This window comes from Protopterus annectens, chromosome 11.part0, assembly GCF_019279795.1.
Source record: "Protopterus annectens isolate FY-2018-M chromosome 11.part0, PAN1.0, whole genome shotgun sequence".
Classification (NCBI taxonomy): Eukaryota; Metazoa; Chordata; order Ceratodontiformes; family Protopteridae; genus Protopterus; species Protopterus annectens.
In genome coordinates, this window is record NC_056745.1 from 1,223,149,043 (window position 1) to 1,223,164,000 (window position 14,958).

Here is a 14,958-nt window from a genome sequence, read left to right on the forward strand (position 1 = left end):
CCTTGGTGAATATGAACACTCCCCCACCTTTAGTGTTTCGGTCCTGGTTTTGTGGTCGAAAAGTGTGGTAAGAATTGTAGCCTGGTATTGCAGGGGTGCTCTCTGGAGCCTTGAACCAGGTCTCAGTTACTGCACAGATATCGATGTTCTCCATTTTTAGGAGTGCCTCGAGAGAGTGCATTTTGAGGTTTAGACTTCTAGCATTGAGTAGCATTACCTTCAGATTTTGCCTGCTTCTATTTGTGACGGTGGTGGTTTTATCCTTTGAACCTTGCCTAAAAAAGGCACTATAGGGGTGGCAAGAGCTTTAGCCAGTAACCTGAATCCCAGGGGTGACAGGTGCAGACCATCTCTGGCAAACATCATGGTTTGTCGATCATGTCTTCCCAGGCAGACAAATACTGGATCCCCTTTGAATGACACCAGAAGCTTAGCCAATTGTTGAAGTCAATCATTTTGTCCTTATACTGTGGTATCATTCTTGGCGAAGGCAGGATGCTACTCAGGGCTAGGGTCATACCTGCCTGGGTCACATGATCCAAGAGCTCTTCTCTGTTTTTTGGTCACTCGGTCTCGGCATTATTGGACTCTCTAAAGCGGGTTGTTACCTAAGCACACACACAACTGTAGTAGGAAAATTGGGCACTTTCAGTTCGCCTTCTGAAATATAAGATAAAACTAGATGTGGCAGCAGCAGCAGCCTGCCCACATACAAATGCCACAAAGAATGTAACCCATCTCTGAAATGAACAAAAGAACCAAGCATTGGAGGAAAGCAATATTAACCACTGCACACCACTGTGCTACTATTTGTGTAGTCTTACTTTTATTAATTAATAAATAATGACGTGGCCTGTGTTGGCTGTTGATGGAGATAGAAACAAGAGAACAATGCATAGTGGCTGCGAAGCTGCCAGCCCAGCTAGCTAGAATTTCATAAATAATTATATGTCATTGTAAATATTAATATGATCCATAGGCTTGTCTACAAATGTAAGAAGCATGTATGTTATATGCTGAGCTTCAAAAATGTCACCACAGTGCACCCTGCTGGAAAAGAGCATAAATGTATATGGACTATATGCCTGTGCAAATGTATGTTTTCATAGTAGAAATTGGGACATACAGAGTTAACCTGCAAGCTCTGAGAAAATAAGTAAAGAGTTTCACGATTGTGTTTACCACAGCTAGAAGACAGAATGTCTACAGCTAGAGTTTCTTTCTATTGTCTTAAGACAGAAATAATTACTAGGTTTAAAATGTAAAAGTGTTAATTGTTTTACACTTTTACGGTTTCCAGTTTCAGGCAAGCTTCTAAGAGATATGTGTCAGCTTTGAAGAGATAAGTATTTTCATAGAGACATGTTAATTTCTGTTGGTAGCTGTTTAACCTGGGAACTAAAGGCAAGTGTTAAATAGTGATGTCATCTAGCTAACCCAGCAGTAATGTGTATTATTAATTTAAGAATTATCTCAGAGAGAAAGTCTATACATTTTGTATTTGTCTCTGGACCTGCAAACATCCATTCAGCACTTGTATTTGCCTTGCTCTGTAAGTAAGACTTAGATCATAGTATTTCTATTAGAGATAGATAGGAATATAGTGAAATTAGTCCAGATGTTTTCTGTATTTGTGAGACTGTCTTGCAATGTTGTTTTAAAATATTTCCTGTGATTCTGAACTCTGTTGTTACTGTATTGAGTATTGACTTGTTCTGTTATTATTTATTATTAAATATATTTGAACCTTTTAATTGTGGCTGGTTTGTTAGAGATATTTAAGCTCTTAGCATTATTGCATATTTATTTGGTAACACTGTACCAGCCACTCCTAAATAGCCTTCAAGTCTTGGACACACTTACCATTTGGATAATAGTAACATTGCACAGTAGAATTGGTCACCCTTTGGGAAGGGCCTTATAGTAACTGATAAGAGTTGGTTGGTGGCAGTGCTAACTACCTTTTAGTCTGAGCAGAAGGGAGCATAGCTAATCTGTGCCAGCCTTTCCCAGGAGGGTCTGTGTGTTTGCATAGAGATCAAATCTCAGAGTGTGTGTGTGTGTGTGTGTGTGTGTGTGTGTGTGTGTGTGTGTGTGTGTGTGTGTGTGTGTGTGTGTGTGTGTGTGTGTGTGGTGTGTCAGCTACTTGGGCAGGGACATGAAGCACTGGTTGGGCAGAGAGGGTGCTGGAGGCTTTGGCTTGACCACTCGGCTATCTTAACCCTATAGCTGTGCCAGTGGGGAGTCTTATTGGGGATCTGGAGAGGGAGGTAGAAACAAGCCCCAGACTGACTGTGATCTCTGTGTGCTCTTAAGGGAAATGGTACTTTACTGTGTGTGTACTTGTCATCTTCCCAATGCGTACTTCCCTCACTGGTGTTAGTGGTGGGGATTGAGGCTCCTTGTTTACTGGGCCAGGGAAGGGGTGTCACAGTGGCTACAATAACTGAGTTATGACAATGTACTAACTTTGCATGTTTTGTTAAACGTAAGCTTTTCAATAACCCATTGTCCCTGCATGCATGTGAGATATGGCTTTCATGTGTAAGTACAGTAAAAGAAGTCATACATTGTCAGAAGGCTGCCACACTACCCACTATCCTAGACATGCAGTGATTGTACCATTATGTAGTATAATTTTTGCTTGAATGAATTATTTATATATTTGCTGACATTGTTTTATGATACTGTAAGTGCCTCTATTTTGATTTTTTTCCTAATTTATTGCTTTCTGCACGTTTGTAGTCATTTTTTAATTTAATTGCATTTATTTAAACTGTAGTTTCTTTAATATTGCTACACACTCATTTGTGTTAACTTGTACTGCATTTGAATTGCTTTTATGGCTGTTTAGCTGCTTTTCTGTAAAAAGTTCTAAGCTTGTTTCCCACCTTTCCTGTAACTAGTCTAGTCCAGATACAGATTTGCTGTATCCAGGACTGTTTGCAAGCCTCTAATGCCCTCCAAGCCTTTCTGTGTTGGAGGGATGCCTTCTAGCTTATCAGTGGGAGTAGTAAGCACTAGGTAGCCTATCTACCACAAAAGGAGTGGTTTCTGCACAGAAATTGTAGTTTATTGGCCGTTTCGGCAGCTTTTTCATCCCCTTCAACTTTCTGGTTTAAAAGCCCGCATTTGCGCTTGTTTCCCACCTTTCCTGTAACTAGTCTAGACCTGATACATATTTGCTGTATCCAGGACTGTTTATAATCTTCTGAGCCCCACAAGCCTTTCTGTGCTGGAGGGAAGCCTTCCAGCTTATCAGTGGGAGTAGTAAGCAATATGCAGCCTATGTACCACAAGAGGAGTGGTTTCTGGCCCAGAAATTATAGTTTATTGAATGTTTCGGCAGTTTTTCCATCCCTTTCAACTTTCTGGTTTAAAAGCCTGCATTTGCATAGGCTTTTGCTTGTTTAAGCGCTCAGCGGCGCAGAGCTGAGGTAAACTATTAGTGGTGCCCGAAAGTCTTCTCTTCAGTTTTTCCCTTAGATCTTGCTAGTTCTTTATCTCTTGCACTTCAAATAGCCTAATCACTTTACACTTCAACAGGTTTTTGTAGAAATTATTATAGTACACCTAAGAGCCATCAGCACTAGTCATTCTTTACGGAAATAGCTCCAGTACTTAGTAGTTATGACCACCCTTTCTGGCATAATTAAAGGGCAGTTCCCTGTGCTTTTTCCTATTAACTTGGTGCACTTGGACATTCTGAGGCAGTATAGCAACTGCCTCATGTACACAGACAACACTCTCCTCTTACCTCCCAACACTCAAGACTTGTGAAAGATGCACTTATATTATCATATTGGAAGCTGTGCACTCTCCAGCCAAGACTGGACTAGCTGGTAAAGAGGAGAAGGTCAACACCTGCACCACAGCACATGGAACACACAGCCCTCCAGAACACCCACTATCACAGCTCTCACATAAAAATACAAACCACATACTCACCTTCGTGGAGGCACTCAATAGAAATTTACCCAAACAACAGAGAACTCCAAGACAGAAACACACACAACCACCACAGCACAACACAAACCACAGAACACATAGCTCACATCCACAGTGTGCCCCTCAACCTAAGTCTCTAAGGCTAAACACCATGCCCAATACACTAATCATAGATGACTCAGTAGTGAGGCACACAGATGTCCCACTCACTAGGTTGAATAAGGAGAAGGTGACAGTAAGCTGTCTATCAGGTGCCAGAATCTGACACATAACACACGCACTCAGGTCACTCCACAAGTACAAGTATGACTCGGTCATTGTCCATGCAGGTGTGAATGACCTGAGATGCACCTCCCTGGACTACATGAAAAGAAACATGGTGGAGCTCTTGGATTATGTGGCCCAGGCAGGTATGACACTAGCCCTAAGCAGTGTCCTGCCATCACCCAGAATGATACCGCAGTACAAACAAAAAATGATTGATTTCAACAACTGGCTAAGTTTCAGGTGTCATTCTAAGGGGATCTAGTATCTGTCTGCTTGGGATGACATGACTAACAGATGTCTATGCTTTGCCAGAGATGACCTGCATCTGTCACCCTTGGGTTTCCGGGTACTGGCTAAGGCTCTTGCCACCCCTATAGTGCCTTTTTTAGGTGGTGCTCCAAAGATCAAATTACCACTGTAACAGCTATAAATAAATGCAGTCTGAGGGTCATGCTGCTCGACACTAGAAGTCTAAACCTCAAGATACACTTGCTTGAAGCACTCCTCAAAATGGAGAACATCGACATTTGTGCTGTAATGGAGACCTGGTTTAAAGCAGCAGAAAGCACCTCTGCGCTACCAGGCTATAACTCATTCCACACCTTTTGGCCCTGAAACATGAACCAAAGCTCCAAAGGCGGTGGTGTTGTCATATTCATAAAGGATATGCACACCTCTAGACTAGTAGCCCAGCATAATGCATCTGAGATACTTCTGGTACAACTAACATTGGGTAAGACTGCGATCCAGGTCATAGCCTGCTATAGGTCCCCAACCATGTCCGTAGACTCTCACTTCACGTTCCTAAGCACCCTGGAATCTATCAAGGACCAACCCAATACTCTCATACTCGGAGACTTCAACTACCCTTTCATCAACTGGGAAAACTACTCAAGCACCAATACACTGGCCCAACACTTCCTGGAATTTATCATTTCCAATGCCCTGGACCAGCTCATTCTGATGCCCACTAGAGGAAGCAGCATCATTGACCTGGTTTTTACTAACATGGGTGACCATTGCTCTACACCAGTAATCAATTCCTCCCTGGTCAGATCTGACCATAAACTAATCACCATGGAAATCCACATCTCATCCACACCCCCCGCAAAGGTAACCACCTTGAAAAACTTCTCCAAAGCTGACTTTGGACTCCTAAAAATAGAATTGGCTAACTTTACAGCACCTATACCAATGGAAAGTAGCTGCATGACTGCCGAATCATACACCAATGCACTGTACAAACATGTACATAAATGCATGGAACTAGCCATACCCAACAGAACCAAGATGCTCTCCTGCAAAAAAAGGAAGCCAATCTGGTGGTTTCCTGCCATTAATAAACTCTACAACAGAAGGAAGAAACTGTTGCAGAAAAAAGTGAAGTCCCAAGACTGGAAAAACTCCCTTAGTAGCCTCAACAAAAAGTTGAGATCCCTTATCAAATCCTCTAAAGCCAGCTATGAAGGCAGAATTGCAGCAGACACTAAAAACAATCACAAACCTTTTATAGTTATATCAAGAACCTCCAAGGCAATACCTAGATTTGCTCTGAGTTACTGCACAATGGTACCACTAATACTGAGCCAACAGATATTGCCAACTTACTGGCCAACATATTCAGTGCTGACTTTACCCTTCTCTCCCCTCCCTAAAGGAGCAATCACAATACTGGAAGAATGCCAGGTACCCAGCATTACTGCAGCCCAGGTTAAAGCTGCATTGCCAAGGCCAAGAATACTGCTTCCATGGGACCCAATAATATCCCTGGCTGTGTTCTACATGAACTACAAAGTGAACTGGCACCACATCTGTGTGCTCTGTTCAGTCACAGTCTCACCTCTGGCTTTGTTCTTCCTGAATGGCGTACTGCTACAGTCAACCCTCTCCATAAAGGGGGAGCGACTACAGACCCTGGGAATTATTGTCCCATTATCCTGACGAGTCTGATATGTAAAGTTATGGAGTGCATCTTCATGGACCTGATTAACAAAGATATAGGAAATCTCCAAACTCTGGACTCCACACAGTTTGGCTTTGTGAAAGGGAGATCATGCTTACTCAACCTGGTTGACTTCTTTGAGTCAGTCATCAGGGCTGTAGATGAAAATAAGGCAGTGCATACAGCCTACCTCGATCTGGCCAAGGCCTTTGATACCATTCCTCACTCAGGACTTACTGATAAACTCACCAAACTAGGCATCAACCCCTATATCACTAGTTGGGTTGCAAATTGACTCACAAATAGAACTCACAGCATGAAAGCAATGAACTCCAAGTCAGACTACCAACCCGTCATGAGTGGAGTCCCACAGGGATCAGTCCTGAGTCATCTCCTGTTCAGCATCTACTTCTCAGAAGTCCAGGCCAACACAAAGGGACTCTGGCTGACCAAGTTCATAGACAACTGCAAGCTGGGAGCCATTATTAACTCCCCAAGTGATGCAGGCATCCTACAGAAAGGCCTCACTGAGACCAATGACTGGTGTTGAAACCATGGCCTTAAGCGTAACACCAACAAATGCATTGTCATCCTCTTTGGTAAAAACTCAGTTCCAACTAGCTACCACATTGATGGGAGCCCACTGAACAATGAAGGCGTTATAACAGATCTAGGGATGCAGGTTGACAGTAACTTCTCCTTCGACCACCAGATTGCCACTGTGGTCAGAAAGTCCTTCTATGTGGCACATCTCATTAACAAGGGTTTTGCATCCAGGAAGAAAGAGGTCATCATCTCTATCTACTCTTCCCTCTTTAGACCAATCATTGAGTATAATGCCCCATTTGTCATGTACCTCACTAGGCACCTGCAGTAGCTGGACAGGCCAAAGAAGTACCTCACAAAAAGGATCCTAGGCATTAAGCACATGTCCTACATGGACAGACTCAAAAGACTCCAGCTATTCTCTGTCTCATATTTTCTACTTGGAGGTGATCTCTGTTTGACTTACAAAGCCAAGTCTCATTCAGTTCTGTTAGAAATGCTACATCTAAAGAAATCCCAATCCCTTCACACTACATGCTCCTCAGCCTCATTACCACAATCAACAGAACATGCTGGAGGGAGAGGTTCCTCACCCAGGGACTGCCCGTGCTCTGGAATAGAATTCCCATATATATGTCAAGCAGAGCACCTTGCTGTCCCTCTTCAAGAGAAATCTTGATGAGTGGATGGATAATAGAAAGTTCACCCCGGGATCACTCCAGTGGCTCTGCTTGATAGAGGCACTGGGAACTAATGTTGGGTGGCACAATGCCAGGGCTAGGCTTGTAATGGCTGCAAGGTCATTAGCCTAGTACACACCTATGAACCTATGTTCATTGTTATTGTTCAGTTTGTACTGGATTTATGAAGGCACAGGGTGATGTGTTGTTCTGTTTGTACAGTGCTATGTTTATGACCACACAATGTAACAGCCACATGCTCTGTGCCCAGTTTAGCAAGAAAGTGTCCACTCCTGAGCATGAATATCCATTTAGTGCTAAAACTGTTACAAGGTAAGATTTTGCAGTTTGTTTATTTATTTATAATCTGTTTACTGGATAGGTTAACTGGTCAACTGACTCTTTTCAGTTATGACCCAGGTACAATGGAATACAAAAGACAATGTGTCAAGAATACATATATGATACTTCGACATGTACACTCTAACACCCCACCACTGGACCAGTAATAAAAGAGCCTCAGTCCTCACCACTAGCCCCAGTGGGGGACATGCATTGGGTGGATGACAAGTACACACACAGTATTTCCAGATGCAGCTCTCTGCATCAAGTGCAATTTCCCTTAAGAGCACACAGAGACCACAGAAAGTCTGGGGCTGGTTTCTCCCTCTTTCTCCAGATCCCCAATAAGACTCTCCATGGCACAGCTATAGAGTTCAGATCTCAGCTGAGTGGCCAAGCTAAGACTTCTCACACCTTCTCTGTCCAACCAGTGCTTTATGCCCCTGCCCAAGTAGCTCACACACACACATACACACACACACACACACACACACACACACACACACACACACACACACACACACACACACACACACACACACCTGGGAAAGGCTGGCACAGGTTTACTAGCTATGCCCCCCTTTTGCCTAGACTGTAAGGTTGTTAATATTGCCACCAGCCAGCTCCTTATTGGGTGTCCAATCTTACTGTGTAATGTTACTATCAATACAAATGGTAGTTTGACTAAGAGCAAGGCTATTAGGAGTGGCCTGCACAGTGTCACCAAATGAATATGCAAGTACTCTCAGAACTTAATATCTCTACAAAAGATCAGCCACAATGAAATGTTTAAATATATTTAATAACAAATAATAAAAGAACAAGAAAATACTTAGCATATATTTACAAAGACAGCAGAGTTCAAAATCACAGGAAATATTAAAACAACATTGCAGGACAATCTCAAATAAATAAAGAAAAATATCTAAGCTAAGCTTTGCTATATTTCTAACTATATCTAAGAGAATTACTATACCTAGAAACTTGCTTACTTAGAGCAGCAAAGCAGATGTGTGGTGAATGGGTCTTCTGATCAGGTCCAAGACAGACTACACAATGCAGTCTCTCTCTCTCTCTCTGAGAGTTCTTAATATCTCAAATATTCCTGCTGTGATAGCTTGCAGAATGACATAATCTCTCATCATCTGACTCTATCCCAGGTAAGACCCCCCCCCACTGCTGAACGCTAGCAGTAATTATCATACATCTGTGAAAATACATACACAAGGACTTCTCCTCAGATATTTGCAGATCCTGGAAGTCCTAAAACAATAGACACCAATACAGAAAACTTCTCTCGTGCAGGAATTATGACTCCTGCTGCACTGAAACTGAAAGATAACATCTTTTATTGTGTGGCCATAAAGTAATTTAATTTCAGCTATTTTTCTGAAGTTAACCTCCTGTGTCCCAGTTGCCACTGTTAAAATATACACATTTAAACAGTTACAATAGTGCAGGTGCATTTCTGTTCTATTCCAGTAGGGCATGCTGTGGTTACATTTTAAACACTTTGCAAAAACCTTTTCAACACACACTTCTGTACTAGCAGTTTGATATCCACCTGACATGCAGTTCTAGTACATTTGTAACACAAGTATCTTATATGAATCATATTGATATTCACAAATGACATATAACCATTTACAAAATTCCAGATAGTTGGGCTGGCAGTATCTCCTTTTGCTACACTTCTATATAAATCATGTTAATATTCATAAATGGCATATAATTATTTACAGAATTCCAGCTACCTGTGCTAGCAGTACCTCCTTTGTCACAAACACAATAAATTGATATTATATACAAGGAAGTAAGATACAAGGAACGATATTATAATATTATAACAGGTTACAATGAAGAATCTTGGTATCATTGAAGACAATGTTTACTAATAGATTCACAGGTTCAGAGGTGTTTACAAGGCTAACAACCACAAAGGCCTTTTTAAGCCTAGCCATGCATCCCAAATCTCTGACAAGTTCTGGTACCCTTGATAAGTTTGAGGAGGGGCTTGGAAGGTGAAACTTTTACAGGCTGCCATTGTTTGTTAGAGACATAGGTGCCAAACCAGGGATGAATTTCCTATTCCCCATACAATTGTCCAAGTTACATTAGGAAAGAACTATGCCTCATTTGGATGGGGATCCTGTTCCAGAGAAGGTGTAGTTTCTGGGATATATATCTGCCTCTCCAGCAGGTCCTATTTATATCACAGTTAAGGTTTATGTCTTTATAATGGGTAATTCTGGTGCTGTTTGTTTTGCAGATATGCAGGAAGTCCATCAGAGTGAGGTGTGATAATGCCTTGTATGCCAGGCATAAGTCTCCCCTCAACAGCCTGTAAGAGACAGAATACAAGGATAGGGACTTGAGGTGGTCTGCATAGGTGTGTTACTTGCACCCTGTATTCTTTTAGTGAGGAATCTCTGAGGATGTTCCAATTGTTACTGGTTATGCCTAGTTAGGTACATACCAAAGGGGGCATTGTACTCAATGATAAGTCTGATGAATGCTGAATACAGTGGAACAATGACTTAATTGGACTTAGATGCCATACTTTTGCTTATAAGTTGAACAACATAGAATGATTTCCTCACTACTGTAGACACGTGATTGTCAAAGGCTAGATTACTCTGTGTGTGTGTCCCCATGTCCCTGACTACTGAGTCAACACTTAGGGGTGTGTTGTCAATGTGATAGTTAACAGGGGTGGATAACTTCTGGAAAGATACTATTATGCATTTCTTGGCATTTAGTTTTAGCCCATGGCTCTGGCACCAGTTGTTTGTCTGTGTCAGTCCTTCCTGAAGAACATTTGTGTTGGTGGCACCTAATCTGCAATCATATGCAAATTTATTCAGCCAGAGACCATTGACTTTGGCCTTGACTTCAGAGAAGTAAATGCCAACAAGGAGCAATCTAAGGCCCAATCCGTGAGGGACTCAGTTGTGACAGGCCTCTTTGTGGAGGTGGACTCCCCAATTCTAACCTCCTGGGTCCTGTCTGTGAGCCAGCTGGCTAGCCACCTGGTGACATAAGGGTTCGTACCTAACCTCTTAAGTTTTTTAGCAATGCCCGAGTAGGAGATTGTGTCAAATGCCTTTGGCAGGTTAAGGTAGACAGTGTGAACCATTTTGCCATCATCCATTGCTTTGGTGACCTTCTCAAAGAAGTCCACCAGGTTGAGTAGGCATGACCTGCCCTTGATGAAACCAAATTGGGTTGAGCCCAGTGTCTAGATGCCATTATTGATCATGTCCATGATAATTCTTTACATGGCTTTGCATATGAGACTAGTGAGACTTATGGATATATAGTCTCCAAGGTCTGTAGATGGCCCACATTTGTGCAATGGAATGACTATTGTTGTTCTCCATTTATGAGGCATGAAGCCTGCTTGGTGGTTACAGTTAACTAACAATTCCTGATGGCCTGATAGATGATGTTTCATGCTATTTGGAAGGCATCCTGTGATATTGTCTGAGCCCATTGATGTAGTGTTCTTGGACTTAGAGACAGCATTAAGGACTTATTACCTAGTGATAACAAGGAGAGTTATATTTGATGGTATTTTCCTGAGGGAAGGGGATACTGGCAATTATTTAGCCAGTCTCGCTGGAGTAAGTGCACTTCAACTCTTTATGCACGTGCACATGAATATCTTTGTGGATGTGTGCTTGCAACATTGTGCATTATTTTACTTGTAAAACCATTCATAGTGATGCACACCAGTTAATGCTTTATACACTCCACTTCTGGTCTGCCATTTAGTTTAGTAGTTAGATTCGCCTACTAATCAAGTAGATCCAGTAGACCTGAGTTCTGTCCTTGCAAACTCCATCTAAATATTGGGTGAGTCCTAGTAAGTCACAGCATGTTAGTGCATCATTGAAAATCAGGAACCTCTATTTAGTATGCTTAAGGAAAGCATAAATTATTTTTTTCATATTATTTATTCATGTTTGTCTGTCTGTCTGCTCGTGTGTACATGTATACCTTTGTGTACAGATGTGAATACAGATTTGCTGAGACTGGTGTGTGTGTGGTATATTGTGCATGCATTTGAACATGTGTAACTCACATTTGTACGTCCCACCACAAGACATCTGTGTTAGTACATTTGTTAGTATTGTGATCCTATAGGTTTTTGCTTTCAGATGGGATTCCTACCAGAGAATGAGTGTAAAGTGGACAAGGTTTGGGCTGCTCAGTACTCCTCCCCAGCCTACAACACACTCCTCAGTGCTCACCACAGGAACTGTTACCAGTGCTAGTAATTCAAAATAATTTCAGCTTGTTTATATATGCACAGCTGTGTGATAATGAGATTAGTATATATGTAAGTCAGGGAATGTGGGGTGCAAGTAAAGCTTTTATTTATCTATTTGTTTTCATCTGCTCAGAGCTTCAGCTTTCATATATTTGTTTCATCTGTTTGAAGCTTTCAATGTTTTCTCAATGAGATGCAGTAGAGTGATGCACACATGGTCAGACATGCAACTACAGGACTGTGTGAAAGTCAATAGCTGTGTGCCCAAATGCATACTTGGTGTGTTAATGTGTGTGTGTATGTGTGTGTGTGTGTGTGTGTGTGTGTGTGTGTGTGTGTGTGTGTGTGTGTGTGTGTGTGCGTGTGCATGCATCAACCTCTGTGGATATATTAAGTGCATGCGTGTGCGTCCGTGTGCATTTATGTCAGGATGTATGTTTGTATCTCTGTGTATATGCACATATATCTTTGTGGATGAGGTTGTGTATTTGTCTGTGTGAATCTCTGCCTGACATTTACACATTCCATAGCCTAGTGAGCTCTCACACTCGGAACACTAGACTTACCAAAGTACTTAGCTAGGTTAGTTTTTTTATTATTTTATAATTTTACAGTTTTATTCAACTTTGTGGTTTATAATGGTAGCGTCAGAGACGTTTTACTCAGAAAAGCATATTTCATATTCTTCCCTATTTACTTTTCAGGTACTGACTCTTTTTCTCTATTCTCCTGCACAATCAATGGAGAAGAACGGGAGCAAACCCACAGGGCTGTTTTCAGGTAAGAAGGACCACTGCACAATGATAATTTGTCCCTGGTATCTATAAAACAATTATATGTGATGAATAGGGATGTGGCATTTCAGTGCTGTCATGTAACAAACATTTTTGTAGAATTTTCCTTTTGTACAATGTGCTGCATGAAACTTTTCATACAGTTGATCTTATTATAGGAATGATGCCTGAAAAGTATATTTTACAAATCAATATGTATCATTGTATGTTGTATTTCCTCCAAGTGCCTTAAAAGGCATGGATATGTATCCGATGATTGCATTATTCTACTGGCAGTAGGCATTAAAGTTTTAGCAGAACCATTAAAGGCTGATTGGACTAACAGCAGAGCTGTGACAGCATTTCTTTAAGTGTAGATGCTCCCCCAATGGCTTATTTTGTTAAACGTGCTCTTTCTGTGGACCTAAGTTCAGACTAGTGCTATTATCGGTATGGTGGATGTTTCTTTCAGAAGTCTAAGGAGTTATATCAGAATGCAGTACCAGTGAGACCCTTCACATTTTATTCTTGCCAGCCAGTAATGTCTTATAATCACTTATACATTTATGAGTGCACATACCTGTGCTTGCACCTATCTCAAAGCTTTAGGAGGGTGTGCTGTTTCATTTTTTGAAGGTATTTTCAAGACAACATTGTATGACATTCACATCACTGTCTTTTTGCCAATGCAGACTATATGTGTGTCTCTCTTTGGCCACATACTTTCGATTGACAGCCATTCAGTGGTAAGTACCAAGCTCTCATAGACCATCCCTTCCAGTGTAATAGTATCGTGAAGAGAACATTACTAAAGAGTGAAAATCACATACTCACTATTAAAAGCCTCTGAGTTCAGGTTTCTGTGGGGGAAACCCCCTTTACCCCTGCAATCCCATTGCTTAATTACTATCCCATTGAGGTGGCATAAAGACAATGATTAGTGCAATACCTAGTTGTAAAGGAATACAAGTAGTATTTAATTTCCAACGTTGTACAACCTTCAGAGCAATAATAATTAGATATCAAGGGTATACCCCTCAACGATGCAGGTGAACTTGTATCCCTCACATACATTGTTATACAGGCTGCATGCTTCAGAACTGTGTTTTAGGCTCAGATTTGGCATCTTGTAGGAAATTGTGCTTTAAGTGTTTTCAGCTGTAGCCTTTTGGGCATAGTATTTTTCAGTTCATTGGCATTTGCGTCAGTGATGCATAAGTAACCCCCCCAAAAAACAAAAAAAACATGCAGTGCATTCAGTCCTTGTGTTTGTTCCTCATTGCTGTTCCTGGAAACCAAGGAAGTGGAAGTTACCTAGATGCACTAGTAACATCAATTAATTTGTGGATGGCATCTACATCAGCACTGAATGTTTGATTTTGGTGCTACACCACCCATACTCCCCTGCCCCTGAAGTATACCACCTTATACTCCTTAGTGTGATCTCAGTGATCCTAGCAATTTAGCATACTAATTACAAAGTTACACTTCTCATCACTAGCACATACTTCCAAAAACCTCCAACCAAAATTAAGAAAGAAAAAAAATAACACTAAAGGAAAATCATCTAAAAAGAGGAGATAGACTGTTGGGTTAGATAGCCAACCACTGTCTCTTCTTGCCCACGAGCTGCCAGCATCTAGGTTTCTATGCAGCTTACCTACCTGAGGTGCAGTGAGAATAGCCGTTAAAAGAAGTATTTGGAACTATTGGATAAATGTGTCACATCTTCCTTTGTGCTAATCACAACTTTATGTAGAAATGCAAATAAAAAGAATATATAAAACATGCCCATCTGTAATTCTCCTTCCATGGCTTGCCGTCCTTCCATCATCTTATTAGTGCATGCTAATCATAATACTAACCCTGCCCCCCTAACACTAACCCCCATACAGAATATCTGACAAAAACAAGACATTCACACACTATACATACACCAGCAGACACACAATACTAAAGCTATCCCCTTACCTAGACCTTACCCTAACCATAATTTGCAAACATTTACACACACATGCACACTCCCAGCCTTAATTCTAGAACTTTGGGTGTATCAAAAAGTTTTAGCCTTAACAAACACACACACACACACACACACACACACACACACACACACACACACACACACACACACACACAGCCACTTACCATAACCTGAAGCACATCCCTATAAAAAAGATCATTTGA

The 14,958-nt window shown here is 41.3% G+C and overlaps 1 protein-coding gene across 3 annotated transcripts in view; it reads left to right on the forward strand.

Moving 5' to 3' along the window:
• MAPK8IP2 (mitogen-activated protein kinase 8 interacting protein 2) overlaps positions 1-14,958 on the forward strand; it is a 788,562-nt gene that overhangs the window by 648,616 nt on the left and 124,988 nt on the right. For all 3 annotated transcript variants that reach the window (XM_044088602.1, XM_044088603.1, XM_044088604.1), the window contains one exon: positions 12,703-12,778. In XM_044088602.1, coding sequence (XP_043944537.1) covers positions 12,703-12,778 — 76 coding nt within the window. The remainder of the gene's footprint in view (positions 1-12,702; positions 12,779-14,958) is intronic.